Genomic DNA, 16,939 nt, shown 5'->3' on the forward strand with positions numbered 1-16,939 from the left:
CTACAACAACTAGAAAGAAGGGCTAGGAATAGGATTGGGGTGCCAGCGCGGCAGCAGCAAACCTGCGTCTCTGTCTCTCTCCTGGCGTTGGCTTGGCTCTAACTCCAACAAGGCTCAATCAAGGCTGGGCTCGTCGTCCTCCTCTCCTCCCCCTCCTCCTGTCTCAACAGAAAACCCAAGTAAGTCGTCGCCGCCGCCGCCGCCGCCGCAATCGTGGGTGATGGGTCGTGCTCGTCGGAGCGCCGGCGGCGGCCTCCACTGCTGCCTGGCCTTCCTCTTCAAGTTCCTCGCCTTCCTCCAGGCCTTCGCCGCTGTCTCCGCCCTACTCTACGCCGCATGGATCCTCTCCCGTTGGGCGCGCCACCACCATCTCCACCTCCAAGACCTACTCCCCGACCTCTGGTACCTACTTAGTTCCCCTCCCGCACATCACATCACATCGATCGCCCCTCCCTTGGTTGGTTATTAACTCCTCTCCTTGAGTTGCTCGCCCACCCCAGGTTCGTCTGCGCCCTCATGGCTGCCGGCCTCTTCTACTGCCTGCTTCTCCTCGCCGGATGCGTTGCTGCCGAGATCAACAGCCCCTGCTTCCTCTGCTTCGTACTTGCCTCTGCTTCTCTCTCTCTCTCTCTCTCTCTCTTCAAATATCCATCTATCTATACATTGCTTACCTAAATCCCTATATACTAGTAATAACTCATTCTCTCTCTCTCTCTCTTAGTACACCATCTTGGCTGTCGTTATGATGCTCCTCGAAGCTGCTCTCGCCGCTGATTTATTCTTTAACAAACACTGGATCCAGGTAATTTCCTTTCCTTTCCAACAACTCATCAATCATACATAGAACACCAACAACTCATCAACTTATATCGCTCAGGATTTGCCATATGACCGCACTGGAGAACTCGATAATCTACTTTCCTTCATCCAAACTAATCTCGACCTCTGCAAGTGGGCTGCTCTTGCTATTGTTGCTACACAGGTAACTAACATAATCATCTTTTCCTAGTATCAATTCCATTTATTTACTCCACTCCTTCCGTTTATTTTACCCTCACAAAATCCACCCTCATTTCTTTACACAGGCACTTTCACTTCTCCTGGCAACCATCTTACGATCCATGCTTTCTACCCCGAGTGCCGACTATGACAGTGATGAAGATTTTGTGGTCATAAGGAGGCCACTTCTGGTTGCCCAAGGTGCTCCCGCTTATCTTCCTACCACCGCCGATACTAGAGGTTTCCATCCAGACCTATGGAGCTCAAGAATGAGACACAAGGTGACAACTCTTTACACTCCAATGCCTATGTACATTTCTAATTTCAACTTTATCGCTTAAACTAACTAGTATGCCTCTCTGGTTACTAAAAACCACTGGTACAAGAATCAAATCTACGCCTTATATTTCTCCAACATTATTGTTCTCCATAGCAGACTCGTATGTAGTGCCTGCAAGCATAACTTCTATTGTTGGGTTTTAAATCTGCAAGATTATTTCTGTGATACTTGTATATATCCTTGCTGTCTTGGTATCTTCTAGCTATGGGATTTTTTTACATTATTATAAAATGCATAGCTTCTGTTGTATGTATGTTAAAAGAGTCCTTTGTCTAAAGGTACTTGATTAGGAACAGAGTGGTTTAGATTTTATCAATTTCTCATCATATCAATGTCTGCCTCTAGTCTAAAAGCTTCTCCTTTTTCCTTTCATCTACTGTCATTGTCTGCTACTTTACTAGCCATGAGTAACGCGAGATCTAGAACATAAATTTATTGTAGCACCATATTTCCTGTATCTCTAGGGGAGCATTAGTCCATTGACATCTATTAGCTATGCAAGCAATTTGAAGACAGTGCTTAAGTAGTAAGTAATCTGTTTACAGATCTTAGATTCAATATTAGCTTCAGGGCCATCTGATGAGAAGTTATGAGAGGATGGTTACATAGCCTTTGATATTCATAGATATCATATTGAGGGCATCAAATTCTGAGCTCTGTCCATGTGCCATTGTTGTTGTACAGTCAAATTAGTTGTTGCAAACTGCGGCCTCAGATGCAGAAGCAGTTAACTGGCATATATTTTTTTACCAGTAGTCAGTCTTGCTGCAGCTTCTCAACTATGTACAATCCATCTGTTCTATTGCTAACTACGCAGCTCAAAATCACAGGGTTCCATAACAATAATTTACTGTTGCATTGAAAGTTATGCTGAAACTTCATTACAATCTTTAGCATTATGCATGACATGGTAAATAACCTGGCATTCCAATAGACTTGTATTTTCTGTTGGATGATACCAACTGAACAGTAATCTTTCTTTGTAATAACTGCGATGTATTTGTAAATAATTTACATTTTCTTTTGGCCAGTATGGATTGAACTCAAGCAACTACACCTACAACACACTGGATCCAAATGCACCACCACCTCAGTAAGCAGCGTGTGACTGATGATGATGTTAGAGATGATGAAGAAGCATGCCTTTGTCCCAAACACCTAGTATATACAAACACCATTTCTTCTAATATTGTACTATCATTGTTTGCATGGTTAGTAATTTTTCATTTTATGCCCTCTGGATTGTACATAGTTGCATATTTCATTGCATTTTAGTACTTTCATCAGTTGATATCTGCACATTTGTGTTTATGTGGGTGGTACATGTTGGAGCTCTGCATCTGTACAAGTGTATTTGTGCATGAGGGTGCAACATTGTTTAATAGTTGGGAGTATCTCTTCTTTCTACAAGATAAGCTGTTCAGTGGTCGGTGTAAAGGGGGATCATATATGCGAGATTCAGGCCTGGTACTCCAGCTCGTAGCTTTGAATTTGTCACATCTAGTGATTGTATACATATATAGCTTGGGGGCTGATTTTGCCATCAAATTCTATTGAATTTATCAGCTCTTTTTTTTCAATATTGAACTAATGTGTTAATAGAGGATAAATCAAGTCTATATGGACTCACGAACTTGGGAGCCAGTTTATGCTTTGGGGTTGCAGAGGTTTGAAGAACGTGAAAGGGAATGTAGCCTAGTGGTTGTTGTAACCTGAATATAAATTTTCATAGGAGCGAATTTCAGATTGGGTTGTTTGTGAGGCTAATTTTCTAATTAAATGGCTGTATATATCTGGTTGGATGTAGAGGCCGGGTAAAAAAATACCCTTCTCAAAAAAAAAGTTTCAAGAATTGTTGCGGTGCCGAGACTAGAAACCATTTGGACTATTGTTTTACACGGGTGCGTATATACCGACCTAGAAACTAATTACATGATAAAAACTTGTCATGTTGCAGTCGAATGCTACAAGCTTAATGTTCTCATATTGAATCCAGCGCAGCACTGCCATGACCTAAGTACAAGAGAGCAGAGATCTCTCTGGCAAGCTACAAATATTTGATTAATAGTAAAGTACTTAAGGTTCAAACCGCAATACATCCATTGACAGCACCAGATCATAATAAAAGAATTGCCTCAAGAATTTTCATGTTAAAAATGAGATACCTAAAGCTGACAAGAGAAGATTGATGTAAATATCATAACAGCCCTAAAAAATTACTACGTCTTCTAGCTGTTCGATGGAGAACCCTTTTGCTTTCTCTCCACGAGCTGTCAGTTTCGCTATGACAACGTAGAAGTTTTATTAAATCGACCCTTACATGTGTTTTCTCCCATTGGCTACTACTGTTGCACTGGATAGCTCCCACTCTTCCTGCTGCTTCACAAGATGCCGGAGGGGTGTGAGGTCCTGCTTCGGTCGTTGATCTATAGAGATGGGGAAAAAAATGTCATATAGGAGATAACCAAGCCACATACATAGGATGAGCAACCACGAAACATTAAATCATTTATAATGTGGGCGCTTTTGTTTATCATGCCATCTGTTCCATCTCACAAGTAGCAGTATTCCATTGCCAGCAAGCAACACTGGATACATTTTTTTTCTAGTCCAGCTGCCACCATTCTTTGGAACTTTCTTAATCCATTGCTCCAATAGAACACATCTATACCGATACCTACATCTATAGATCAATCGCCAAACTTAAAGAGCAGAATGAAACGGAGGAAAATAATCGACATACCTATCGTCCTCATGGGCTAAGCATGGAAGTGATATATACTCTCCGCCATTATTAGGACGGCATGCAGGGCAATAGAATGTTTTTGGAGGGGGTCCATGCAATTTGATACAATCAAAATGATACCATTCGTCACATTGATCACATGCGATCATGGCCCTATTATCATATGGCTTACGGCAAATGCAATATAGAACACTGCGGTCTCGTAGTAACTGCAATGGAATTCTGTTAGTGTAAAAGAGAACCAACACAACACCCCAGCAATCATGAATCAAACAATGAACAGCATGTACCTTCAGTTCCTTCTCAACATGCACAGTAAGACTTTCGCCTTCAATAATAAGTCCATACACAAGGTCAAGGGCGAGCTTACCAGAATCAAGTGTAGTCTACAGGACAGTTTTAAGGTCCGCTTAGTTTCATTTTCATCCCAAGGAAACATGTAGCAAAAGAAACTCGTATCTCACCTTTTCTGCTTTGGCCAGCCACTGCAGACTAGTTTCCTTTATTTTATTAATCTCCAACTTGAAGAAATCTTCACCACATATCTCTAAACTTGAACCCTGAAACATCAACGCATTAAATGATATAGCAGGCAGAGCTAAATTCAGAATTAAATTAACACTGCAGTCTGCAGGAAAAACAATATGGCAGTAAATGATGAACTATGCCAGGGCCAAAGATGTTCAGGTTAAAAAAGGTATGACTTAGTCCTGAATAAACATTGTCATTAGATTAGAACCATAATAAATGACACACACAATTTGTCTTCGCGGCAGTCTCAGCTGAACTGTTATTCTCTCCATGTCTTAGTAGTCCACTTAAGTACCAAACTATGATCACGAAGCACCTAACATGTTGTGGTTGTGGTGGGAGCCATCTGCTGCTCCATTCATTATTGAATACCCAATTGAATGGCCTAACAATACCTTTTTTTGTATTATACACCAACTGTATTACCTCATTATCAAGCATCAGTACTTGTTGGATCGGTATCTTTTTTCCACCACACAAGAGAATATGTATTCGTTTTTTCCAGGAATATCTGCTCAACATTGACTCAATTCTGCAACTGATCTGGTGATCATATAAGCCAGCAGCCGATGTTGCCTACAAAAAAGAATGGCAAAGATGTAGTGAACAACAGTAGCACATTCCCATTTCCCATCATCTTACAGGGAACACCTAAGGTGCATGATTACTTGTCAAAAGTAGTGATAAGACGGGTGATGATCACCTTTAGAGCAATCAAAAGAGATCTGTGCATGACACTAAGATCTTCTCCATGGTAAGAGTCTGCATCATGCAATATTTGCATAAGGTAGGACTTAAATTTATGAGCTTTCTCAGCAATTTCTTCTAATAAATCCAACTCCTCAATCCTGTGAAAGAAAAAAATGGGTTTTCGTCAACCAGAGTAAGGAAGGGAATTATTTCTTAAATTTTTATTTTAAATTACCCTGAATAGAAACCCTTGGCAAAAGAGCGGAGCCCGATTAATGCAGGAAGTGCTGGACGATTCCCTTTAGATATCTGTTACATTTAAAATCATCACCATACTATAGCCCTAATCATTGCCTTTATCAGATTTATAACAAATAGTTACCTTCTCCTGTAGTCTATTCTGTAATGGGTCCCCACTTTCTAAATGAAAGCAAAAAGGACAGGTCCATTCACGAGTCACTTGTGTAGAAGCAGGCAGTGGTTCGACACAGGAGCTATGATACCTGCTTAATCAATCATTGAGTCACCAGGCAATAAAAAAATGATAAAACGAATGAAACAAAATAGCATGTGATGCTAAGAATAAATAGAGAGAGTTTCACTGGATTATTCAGCTCCCTTGACTTTATACTAGCTTACATCTTTGAGTGGGTTTTTTGAACAGAATGACAAGGGAATTGTAATAAGCATAGCAAAATATTCTACTTTTGGATCTTCAAGCTATGGAAAATCAATCCAGACACATGTATATTACCTCGCTTGACATATCATACATCTAGGGGTAATATGATCTCCCACATCACAAGAGCAGATGGCACATAATCCTTTCTGGTTACAGTCGGAATATAACATACAAGCATTGTCCATTGATCCTCTAATCTGAGAAAACAAAATCCAAACAGTCAAATAATTTGCCAAGCATTGAGACACAGCAAACCTTAAAACAGAAACCAACCTTCAGAAGCGCGGAGAGCAAAGAATCACTGTTATTGCCATCAGGAAACAGAGTACAGTGGCAGTGAGTAAGCCACTCCTCGATCTTTTTAATCTCAGCAACCACCTTATCCATCTCAGTACAATCGAATGCCACAGACTGACCACTGTCCTATAAAGGTTGGAGCATCATGAGGTAAGCACAAGATATCCAATACAATAGGAGAGTTCCAAAGCTAAGCAAATAGCAGTAAGCCACAAAAATTGCAGCTATGTTTCAAAAACATGTGCTTCATGTAAATGTTACAGAGGTAACAAAGCACGGTGCATATGGAATTCAGTATATTGATACAAAATAATGCAAATAACATACTCTCAAGCTTAATAGTCCATCCCAAGATTGATGATCAGGAAACATGAAGAAGGCATTGCATTGTTCTGCCCATGAACTGGAAGGAAGGAAGCTATGTTAAATGTTAGTATAGTCTGTCAATAATTTCAAATATATCTGCAGTAGTGTAGTTCAGCTTCGACATAACAACAAGTACTCAATATTCATGCTTATGCCCATGTATAAGGCTGAAATGTTTAGCATAAGCATTTGGGTAGGGATAATTTACTTGTGCTTGTTGATAGCATCCTCAAGTTTGGCAATCATCATAGGATAAGGAACAGCAATTTCCTGTGACAGGCAAAATATAATGCAATTGAAACTAAAGACCTGATCACCAACAAGTGCATGGAAAATGAGATATATCAGTTTGAACTTTGAAATACTTGCCTTATACTCCGCTAAAATATTTTCAACATTTAACAATCTGGATGTTTCAGACATTTCTGAACCAGGAAGAAACATAAGTGCTTTTCTTAGCCAAGATGATCCCCTCACCAATAGTTCAGCTAAGGAACAATCCGACAATGAGGCAGGAAGGTTGACAGCTTGTTGAATTAATTTTTCAGCATCCTGAAAGGTCAATTTTATTTGTTTACACAAGGGAATATAAAACTTTATGCTCTTGCATCCAGCAACACCAATATGCTTTACATGACATTGAAGGTATATAACGAAAAACTATCATGTGAAAACAACAAATGATACAAAATTTACCATACAATTTACGTAGTAACTAGAAAGGTCAAGTGTGGATCATCGAGGTATGCATATAGAAAATAGAACTCTCAATACTGCGGATGGGGCGGTTACCTTATCTAACCTCTAAGAAACGCAACACTGAGGACATGTCAGAACGAACACTTCCAGAATGAATAGTGCACAGCGATACATGGTGTGTGTGTTTGTTGGGGGGGGGAGAAGAGAGCAGCTCATCAAGACAATAACAGAAAAGGCATAAAAATAGACATCACAAAAACAATCTTATGGTAGCCTACTATAAATTTCAAGCAAATAACGAATTCAAATGGTAGGTGCAAAGATTAATAGTTAGAATGGTGACACCATGCATGAGAAGAACAATCACCTGCAACAAAGGAGTCACACCGCAGAAAGACAATGCATTCAATATCCATCCAAGTGTGAAAAAAGAATCCTTCAGCTCATGAACAACCTTAAATTCAAAACCGAGAGATAGTCCTTTTTCTATTTCTGCATTAATTTTATCTTGCAGCTCCTCTAGTTTTCTTTTAAGTGGATCAATAGTAGAGTCGATTACATTTGAATCCAGTAAGGATCTTGAACTGTGTATCAGACTTAGTGAATTATGCTCCCATTCTATGACATTGTTGAGAACAGAATTAATTGCAGAAGTGTCAAGAATGACTTTCATACTTGCAGGCTGGCCGATTAAATCCTGTGAATCCATGAAGAACAAGAGTTATCTAAATATCTATAGGTACTATAAATAATTAAACATATTACTGAACCATATGTATGAACATGAACCTTTAGGTCATCAACATTAAGAAAACCTCCAGATGCAGGTTTATCACTTCTAGGCCTCAGATAGGCCTGACATTTGTCCATCCACAACTTAGCAGTAGCAACCTCTGCTTTCATATCCAGTTCAGATGGAAGGATAACATGTATGTTCTCTGAGCACCTGAAATTGGATGATTCAATAGGAAAAATCATCTGATTCAATAGCATAAGAATATAGATCTCCATGAACCCTTACAGAATATGGTTTTCAAACTCAGGGAGAGCAGCTGAGTGCTCAAGAATAAAGCTAGCCTTCTCTTCCCAAGTGATGGCAGCTTTGAGGTTATGGGACAGATCAACAAATGGTTGCTCCTCTTCAATGGTTAATCTGGCAAACAATAAAACTGAGACAAAGCAAAATGTCGTTCTATACAGTATAGGACGAAGGACAAGCCAATTGAACTTACATGGAAGCTTCTTTCAGCACTTCTTTGACCACCTCCATAGATGTTTGTGTTGCAAGAGCCTGTTACATGCTTGGATGTTATGTGATCAATACAGCAACTAATCATTAAAAAGGATTCACCATGAATGATGCCTTAAACAATACCAAACATCGTTATTTATGTGACAGAAAAATAAATGGTATTACAACTTCCCTAGTTAGGACCCGACAACATATTTATAACCTTTGGACTCTGGCATAACAAGTGGATTCTAGTTTGAATTTTTGGTCAAGTTTTATCCTTATCTGTGATTCACTTTTAATAGTTTGAGGCTGCTATACACTGAGAATTTTTCTAGTGTGCACTCATCAGGCAAGAGCTACATATTCCAAGGTTTGTAACAATCAACGTCAGTCTGATAATGTGATATGTAGAATTCTAGATGTCTGCTAAAGAAGTAAAGATATAGCTTTGTCAAGGAACAAACCACATCGCATGTGTTATTACTCCCATTTGCAATGTCTTAAAAGACATACCTCGGATGCTTGCTTCCTGCAGAAGGATTTCTTTAGCTCTTCCTCAACAACGGAAAATTCCTCAACTGTGTAGAAGAACATTCTCGTTAACAACAATCCAACATTTCCAATACAACAATCACCGTAAAGAGAAAAACAAATTACACAACATGCCTTTTACTCCTAGTGATTCTCCATCCTTCAGAATGCCAGTCAACTCCTCAACAATGTTGTCATAATCATTCCTTTCAAGAAGTTTGCCGACTATGTTATTAGCATGATTGACCCATGAGCAAGCACCTGAATACCGTTGCATCAGAATGTTCAGCTCTGGAATACTGAAGTTGGCACCATCCACCACAAGAAGGAAGCTCTCCAACTCCTGGAATATTTGCCACGGAAGACTGTTTAAATTTAAATTTAGTAAAACAAAGGCAGGGAGGTGTGGCAACCTTAAGGCTGGGGGGGTCTTGGAGGTAGGATCGACAACGTATTCTCCATGCTTCAGCTTCTTTCCACAGCTCAGAAACAAGATTAATTTCTGGAACTAACACTCGAAGGCACACCATCTATCAAGATGCAGATATTATCAAACGATCACCAATAGAGTAACAATTTGTGCAGAAATGTATGAAGGGCAGAGTGAACGAGGTTAACTTTAAAATGGCAGCTGGAAGATAATTTACTGGGAAAAACAAACCTCAGATTTCAGTTCATTTAGGAAATCTATGTCGACGATGCCCCGTTTATTCTGTTCAAGGCAATCACATGCTTTCTTCAACCAGGACTGCAGCACAGATGAAATGTAAATAACCAATAGTTAAGGAACAAAAATGTTAACAAAAAACACATCCCTTAGAAATTTAAAATGGAAGAAAAACTTGACTAGCATGGAACAGCAATCAGATCAGTTTTTTTCGACCATTGGTATAGAGTCCACACCTTTGCGGAAGAAATCTCACAAGACAGTGCTGATGTTTCTGTTAGTTCAACCGGGAACTCTAAAGCCCTAGAGTACAGTGTTTCCAAGTAATCAACCTAGAAACATATCAGTAAAGAAACATCTGTCAACATATCCACAAAACACACAAAACAGAAGGTGGAAGAATTTTTAAAATCATAATGTATCTTTTTTGTTTGTTTCTTTCTTACATGTTCCCACTTTTAGTTAGTTTTGAAAAAAAAAGGTCTGATTAAAACTAACAATAGCTGGAAATAAGTTTACCTTTGAGCGAGATGATAATGCATTGTTTATCTCATTAATCATTATTTCTCCTTTGTCCACATATACCTTCAACAGAAAAGAGGGAAGGGGAATTAACACAACATAATAAACTTTAGTGTCTTTCAATAAGGCCAACAAGAGTTCTGGGTTTTACATACCTGCAATTGTGCAAGACTTGGTTCATAACATGGTTTGCATCTTACAGCAGCTAATTCTTTGATTTCCACATAATTTACTTTCTCGGAACAATTCTCTTTACAATGAAGAAAGCCATCAATTTGAGAGAGGCATTTTCTAACACTGGAAGCCCATTTCCTACCTTCTATTAATTTTGCTGACATATTCCGCACCTAAGAAGCACACAGTACCAAATTTAATACAAGACATTCAATTGTTGAAGACTGGTAGGCAAGTCACAGCATGCTCGGTAGAAGAAACATACAGAATCCATATTATGATCACCCCAAAGAAACTGTTCAGCATCTTCTAAGGCAGTGGCATATGCAGTATCTAAAAATGGCATATGGAGAATATGGTCAGCTTTTGAAAGCCAGTCTTCTGCAAGTTGTGTATATGACATATACTGATCTTTGTCCTGGAAATGAGCAGATAAAACACCCTATCAAAGGAAGATAAGGAAACTAAGGCATTGATAATCAAGGTGGTGTTAACAAGAACAAGATCTGGGATATAGCAACACATAGTTTTCTATTCACAGAATCAGACGGTCATGAAATCAAATGAAAGGAACCAATAATTGACCAAAATTTAAGGAAGTGGGCAAATCATCCCATGCATTTATGGATAAGCAAATTAAAATATTTCAAACAGATTACGTAATAGATAAAACAGTAAACTAAAGTCAATAACGAACCTTTCTCGTTGGCAAAAAAACATCACTATGTAAAAGGGAGTTCTGCTTAACATTCTCCCTTGGTAGATTAGCCTTTGAGACCTCACAAACTAAATCACCCAACTCTGCAAGGGTATGGCGGTAAAGTAAGCGATGTTTCTCTGGACTGCATTCACAAAGGTGCTTCCAGTGCTGGGAAAAAGAGAAAATGCTCTTAATAAACTTGGCTAATATCAATGGGATGAGTGCACTGTCAATGTCACTGCATAAGATGAAATCCTTAAATAGAAGTTGTCATTTACATATATGCTCAAGTTTGGAAATAGCAGAATGAAACTCAAAAAAACATGAAGTTAACAACTAAACATGTAAAACAATGGTTGAAGAAAGACAAACCTCAAGGCAAACATACGAAGACAGCCTACAGTTACAAGAAACAGCAGAGAGATACAGATACTGGCGACAAATAATGCATGTAGGGTCCTGCATAATAAAATGTGGAATGGGTTCAAAAGGCACTGATGAAGTTACCATGACATGAGATGGCGATATACTAGTAGGTCTACCTCTTCACTTCCAATGAAGTTTGGATTATTCTTCGGTGGCATCAGATTGGATTTGACAATCCCAGTAATCCATAGCTCCTCACGACATTTTTTCTCCTTCACAAATAGCCTCTCTATTTCTCCTTGTAAGTAGGGAAGTGATTCATTGTCCACGCCGTTCTGTCCAACATAATATGAGCATTTAGAGGCTTGTAAATGGTGGCTATGATTACTCAGAATAGAGGGTTATGTATCAAATAAGATAATGTAAAACCTGACAACTCAACAATGAAGGTTCATTCAGAGAGCAGAAAAAGTTGTATTCAAGCATTCCCAAACTATTTACTATGATATTAATTCTGGGTGGGAACTTCCTCAGCATAATGGTACTAGAGCCAGTGCCATAACTTGGAAGATCTTCATTGTTCAACAGAATACAATACAACTTTGTAAGAGTAGTGTCTCAATTGCCCCACCACAAAGTGAAATATTAAGGAGCATCTCATGGCCACTAGTGATTTCGCGGAGCATTGTATGTATACAGCAACAAGCTAAAACGCTATTTTACATCCTGGTGGTAAAGCAGCCAAGGACAACCAAACTCTTCAGCACTTGTGTTTTATATGATAGCGGACTGATGCGGTAATGCCTCAGATGTTTATTCTTTTACAACACAATTGGTGTTAACGACAAAACATAGCCTACAGAAAGCGATTGGCTGAAATTCCAATTAACAAACAAGGATTGTAGTAGATCAATTTTACAACAAGTGAGGTTTTCTTACTAGAAACAAAAAAGAACAGCATAGCAGAACAATCAAATTAAACTAAATACAGAAACAAAGAAACCAATAACTAATGGCAGCTATTCTTTGACCTTTGCAACCACATACAAAAGCTCCTCATGTGACAAAACAGGTGCTTTACGGTACAGGCGATATAGTTCAGCACCAATGCCACCATGAGGTAACCAATCGGCAGGAGCAAAATTTACAGCCTCAGCACAATTTAAACCTGAAAATGAGTGGTACATCTCAGATTTTGAATGGAATAATAAATGATAAAGAAATGACTTAAGCCTGTATTACCAAAATTGAAACCACCATGGAATGACCTAGGAAAAGTAATCACAAAGTTACCAGGTTCCTGAAAAATGCCAATAAAATAATCAAGTTAAATCTTTTAGTTGTATTTCAGAAGTCAGAACTTCACTCTAGATTCAAATTCCATAAAACAGATGAATGAAAGCAGTTGCAACCAGCAGCATGCACTTTTAGTCTTTGACAGAACGTGCATGGAACAATGTGATCACCATGTCATAGTTCACGAAAATTTTGTGTTCAAAATATTAGTCTAACAAAGTCTCCACTAACCTGTATCACACTATAAACAGGAACACCATTTGCTTGTAAAATCGATGGACTCAGCATCGTGACAAGGTGAAAAAGCAGGTCAGGCTGTGCATCAAATAGATCAGGCAAAGCATTGCGCATAACCTGCAGATCACAAAAGGTTAAGTATTCTAACATAACAAGTCTCAGTGTTGCCTGATTCATTCATATTCATAAGTCATTGTCAAGAGCTGCAGTGCTGTATCATAAAAAGTGAAAATGTTATCGACTACATAGAGTTTCCTCACTCATCTATAAAGCTGCAGTGCATGTCTGTAGTTATCTCTAGAAGCCACTTGTATACAGAAGCTATCAAGAAGGAAGGAACCATGAAATAGACATCTCGCTGGCTATGGTAAGCAGCTTTTTGTTTTTAGTTTCTTCAAAATTTAACCAAAAAACACCATGGGTAAGATCTTTTCAGTGAAAAATGTACCAGGAATTCAGCATAGCTCAAAAACAGAAGCACAATAGCAATTGCCACCGGTTCTACAGCAAAGATGAAATTTACGAAACCATGCAAAAAAAGGAAAAGAAAAGAAAGTGTAGTCCTTAGGTGTGCAATCGATCTTTGCACATATAAACAATTAATGTCAAAATTATAGGAAACCAGGATGCCTGTGCCCTATCATAGTAAAATATACCTTCTCAAAAGCATTTGCTTCTGCTCCAGGTACCCCATACCAACATTTCGGCTCACCCCTGAAACATATAACAGATAATCACATTGTACCCTCATGATGAACAGTAAGTGTATGCTCAAATCTTCACAAAAGAACGCGACAGGTTCCAAACATACAATTCTCACATAAGATCAGACTGATTGAATTACCCACACAATTGAGCAGAGCTAAAAAGTACAAGCAGACTAGAAGTAGAAGCGACCGGTATGTGTAGTGTAGTTGTATAGACTTAGTTAATTCAAAGACTAGTTCAGGTAGTCACCAAGTCGGTATACGGAGCAACTCAACTTAACTTTACGACTTCAACAACCATAATCAGAAATCCGGGTAATCTGAACAAACCCCAACGCTAATAACTTAAAACATACAGAAGTTCAAATCAGATGCACCAGATAGGAATCATGTTTCACTCTATGATTTATTAATATTTGATTTCCTACATGACTCATGCATCATTCCTCTCTCCTCACTTTGTTCCAATCGAGCTTAATACTACAGCAAACTGTTGCTGTCCCATCTAAGTGCATAAACTCTTTTACGTAAACATCCTATGTACACAAACTTTTGGTGTGGGTGTCCTAGATAAATGCATTAACATCCTTCACTTACACGTGCATGGAGTAACTGTGTAGGTGAAAAAGACTAGCACTCACAGCGGCTCTATGATTAGACATCAGATGACCTATAAATCATTATTAAGCAGTTCATGATCAAACAACACAATGAGAACACTCTTTAGGAGCAAGTTGTTAAATCATCAATCGAGCTAACGCACCATGCTACGAACTAGCCAACCAGGAAAAATAGCCACAGTTAACAAGTTTGCATGTTACCAAATCTTGTTTATCCATATTGACAGGTTGACAAGTTTGCATGTTACCCAAAATTATAAATTTTTAATAGTAAATAACTGCGTAGAGGGCAGGCATGGATGAAGCAACACGCAATAGTACAAATGCTTAACAGTTTGAAGGGGGATTTGCATACCAATGTAAATAATTAATCGAATAAAAGCAATGATCCTCAACATGCCAACAAAATGATGAAAACAGCATCCCTATGTAGAGCCAAGGGACCATTACACCAGCAATGTTATCCCGGACTGTCTGAAGAACTGAGCCTGGTAGGTTTGGGAAATTATTCAGATTCCATGGGCTCGAGCAATACTTGTGCCACATAACTGGGTCCACCGACGATGGCACGGGATCACAAAGGCGAGGAAACCCACTTCCATAAATTGAAGTGTCCAAATCACTCCCATACATAACCTCAAGCTCTCCTACCTTTCCCTCTACAATCTCCCAAAATTGCTTCTCAACCTGAACACGACTGGGATTCTTGTGTCCAAACCACCTTTTTCTCACCCTCTCCTCAAATTTCCGGAAAGTTTCAACTTGGCAAGTCTTCCTCCTGTGGACAAATCCAAAACAATTCCTATCAGAGTTCATGCACTCTGAGCAATACCAGTTTCCCGGAGGCACACTCTCGAGTGGTGGAGACAAGCAATATAGATGCCATCCCTTATCACAGCGATCACAGAGCAGCATGACTTCCCCATGCAAGCCACTATTACACTGCTCACAGACCTGATCCATTGCCTCATTGACCACAGTAGCCGTTGCATCAACCTTTCTCCTTTTCTGCTTGGGAGCAGATGCTGCAGTTTTGGCACTAGTGCTGCCTCCACAGTGTCCCATTGTGTTGCTGGTTTTCCTAAGCCTTTTCTTCTGGCGCCTAATACTAATATTAGCAGAGGAAGCAGAAACCGGCGGTTGATCATCATGTGATTGTGATGGCAATCTGTTTGTGAAGTGCTCATATTGATAGAGATGCTCATAATAGAGCTGCGCGATGACGTGCTCGGAGACGGAGAAGGCATGCCTCGGCGCCTTGTCATCAACGAGGCGGAGCACGTCGGCCCAGCGCTTCCCCGCGCAGGCGCCGTCGTAGCCGCCGAAGCGCTTGACAGCGTGGAAAAGGCGGCAGAGGTCGAGCGGGCGTCCGTCGGAGAGGGCAGGCAACTTTGGCTTTGGCTTCTTGCGGCCTCGGTGTCGGTGGAGGAAACGGCGGTAATCGAGGAGGAAGGTGTCGGGATCAGCGGGGGCGAGGCGGGCGAGGAGGCGGTGGATGGGCTGCCTCTTTGTGGGGAAAGAGAGGGTGCAGACGTCGAGTGCCGGGGGAGGAGACCAGGAGGGCGGCGGGACGATGCGGCAGATGCCGTATGGCTCGGCGAGGGGCCGGATACGGGCCACGTACGCCAGGGGGTCGCCGAACTCCTCCTCCGTGGGGCGGAACACCGGAGCCTCAGGGACGGAAGATCCAACGCCGCTGCCTCTGGCTGCGGCGGAGATCCCCATCGCCGGAGTTAGGGTTCCGGCCGTGGGGAGAGGGGAAGCGCCGCGACGCGAGGAGGAAGAAGATGGGGTGGGGCCGGGAACATCTTTTTCCACCATGGCCCCTCTACATTTTGGTTTTTGCTACAACTAGACTAGACTAGCATGCTGGAGTGAGTGGAGCAGGGAGTAAAACCATTTCATGATTAAATTTCAGCTTTTCTCCCCTAAAATAACAAACAATTCAAAACTAAAAAACAAATTTAGGTCTTACAATGGTCCAATGCAAATTTTACGTTTTAGACATGTTTAACAAAACTAAGAACATAGTAATTGTACCAACTTATCTTTTATCTCGTTTCATACCTACGTCATCCACACCGTTCCGCAGCCGAGACCTTCGACAGCGAGGAGGAGAACGTCGCGGACATCTCCCTTAACGCTGGCTCTCACCATCTTCTCAGCGTCACCTTAACTAGGGATAAAAATGGAGCAAATAGTTTGGATAATTCTCCGAAGAAAAACAAATATGGATACCTTTCAGGGCGGATAATTCTCGGATACTTCGGATTTTGATATGAGTACATATATTTTCTCCTGTATACGAATACAAATACGTATCAAGATTTCCAACGGATACGGATATACGGTGAACTGTGTTATTCGGATACCCGCTGAAGCCATGAGATATATCACATTTCTTTATAACTCTACGATCTTCAATATATATTTTTCGATTTTAATAGTAGCACATTTCTGTTAACAGTGAAATTTGGTAATTGGCAAAGACGTCATCGGCTTAGAGTCATTATCGGCTGCAGCATCTCGGGATCA

General features: G+C 40.1%; 2 protein-coding genes across 6 annotated transcripts; one reads left to right on the forward strand and one right to left on the reverse strand.

The window, feature by feature from the left end:
• Positions 1–132: 132 nt before the first annotated feature.
• LOC4342155 (tetraspanin-18) lies at positions 133–2,749 on the forward strand. The gene is made up of 6 exons (XM_015787550.3): positions 133–402; positions 501–600; positions 722–802; positions 878–982; positions 1,086–1,280; positions 2,371–2,749. Exons 1-6 carry the CDS (start codon positions 221–223, stop codon positions 2,434–2,436), a joined length of 729 nt encoding a protein of 242 aa, XP_015643036.1. The 5' UTR covers positions 133–220; the 3' UTR covers positions 2,437–2,749.
• A 626-nt stretch (positions 2,750–3,375) lies between these two features.
• On the reverse strand, positions 3,376–16,225 carry LOC9271593 (lysine-specific demethylase JMJ17). Of its 5 annotated transcripts, none has more exons than XM_015787548.3 (33): positions 14,760–16,225; positions 13,734–13,791; positions 13,072–13,194; positions 12,787–12,844; positions 12,576–12,712; positions 11,721–11,879; positions 11,551–11,637; positions 11,176–11,346; positions 10,744–10,896; positions 10,460–10,651; positions 10,302–10,367; positions 10,019–10,114; positions 9,777–9,863; positions 9,529–9,645; positions 9,251–9,458; positions 9,098–9,162; positions 8,583–8,641; positions 8,372–8,503; positions 8,140–8,296; positions 7,718–8,047; positions 7,021–7,203; positions 6,860–6,921; positions 6,613–6,688; positions 6,262–6,411; positions 6,061–6,185; positions 5,689–5,809; positions 5,542–5,615; positions 5,320–5,464; positions 5,043–5,192; positions 4,550–4,645; positions 4,376–4,471; positions 4,083–4,294; positions 3,376–3,765 (listed from the first exon to the last, which is right to left on the reverse strand). In XM_015787548.3, the coding sequence occupies exons 1-33, from the start codon at positions 16,223–16,225 to the stop codon at positions 3,537–3,539; spliced, it is 5,640 nt and encodes a 1,879-aa protein (XP_015643034.1). In that variant the 3' UTR covers positions 3,376–3,536. The 5 variants fall into 5 exon arrangements, with proteins under 5 accessions (XP_015643034.1, XP_066167768.1, XP_066167767.1 ...); XM_066311671.1 differs by having other exon boundaries at positions 10,744–10,920; XM_066311670.1 differs by having other exon boundaries at positions 6,613–6,703; positions 10,744–10,920.
• Positions 16,226–16,939: the final 714 nt, after the last annotated feature.

This window comes from Oryza sativa, chromosome 6, assembly GCF_034140825.1.
Source record: "Oryza sativa Japonica Group chromosome 6, ASM3414082v1".
Classification (NCBI taxonomy): Eukaryota; Viridiplantae; Streptophyta; class Magnoliopsida; order Poales; family Poaceae; genus Oryza; species Oryza sativa.

Coding starts and splice junctions, on each gene's coding strand:
- LOC4342155 (XM_015787550.3), top strand. CDS start 221: ATGGGTCGTGCTCGTCGGAGCGCCGGCGGCGGCCTCCACTGCTGCCTG. Junction 403..500: donor GACCTACTCCCCGACCTCTG/GTACCTACTTAG, acceptor CGCCCACCCCAG/GTTCGTCTGCGCCCTCATGG. Junction 983..1,085: donor TTGCTATTGTTGCTACACAG/GTAACTAACATA, acceptor TTCTTTACACAG/GCACTTTCACTTCTCCTGGC.
- LOC9271593 (XM_066311668.1), bottom strand. CDS start 16,225: ATGGTGGAAAAAGATGTTCCCGGCCCCACCCCATCTTCTTCCTCCTCG. Junction 9,646..9,776: donor TAAATGAACTGAAATCTGAG/GTTTGTTTTTCC, acceptor GCATCTTGATAG/ATGGTGTGCCTTCGAGTGTT. Junction 7,204..7,717: donor GTGTGACTCCTTTGTTGCAG/GTGATTGTTCTT, acceptor TTGACCTTTCAG/GATGCTGAAAAATTAATTCA.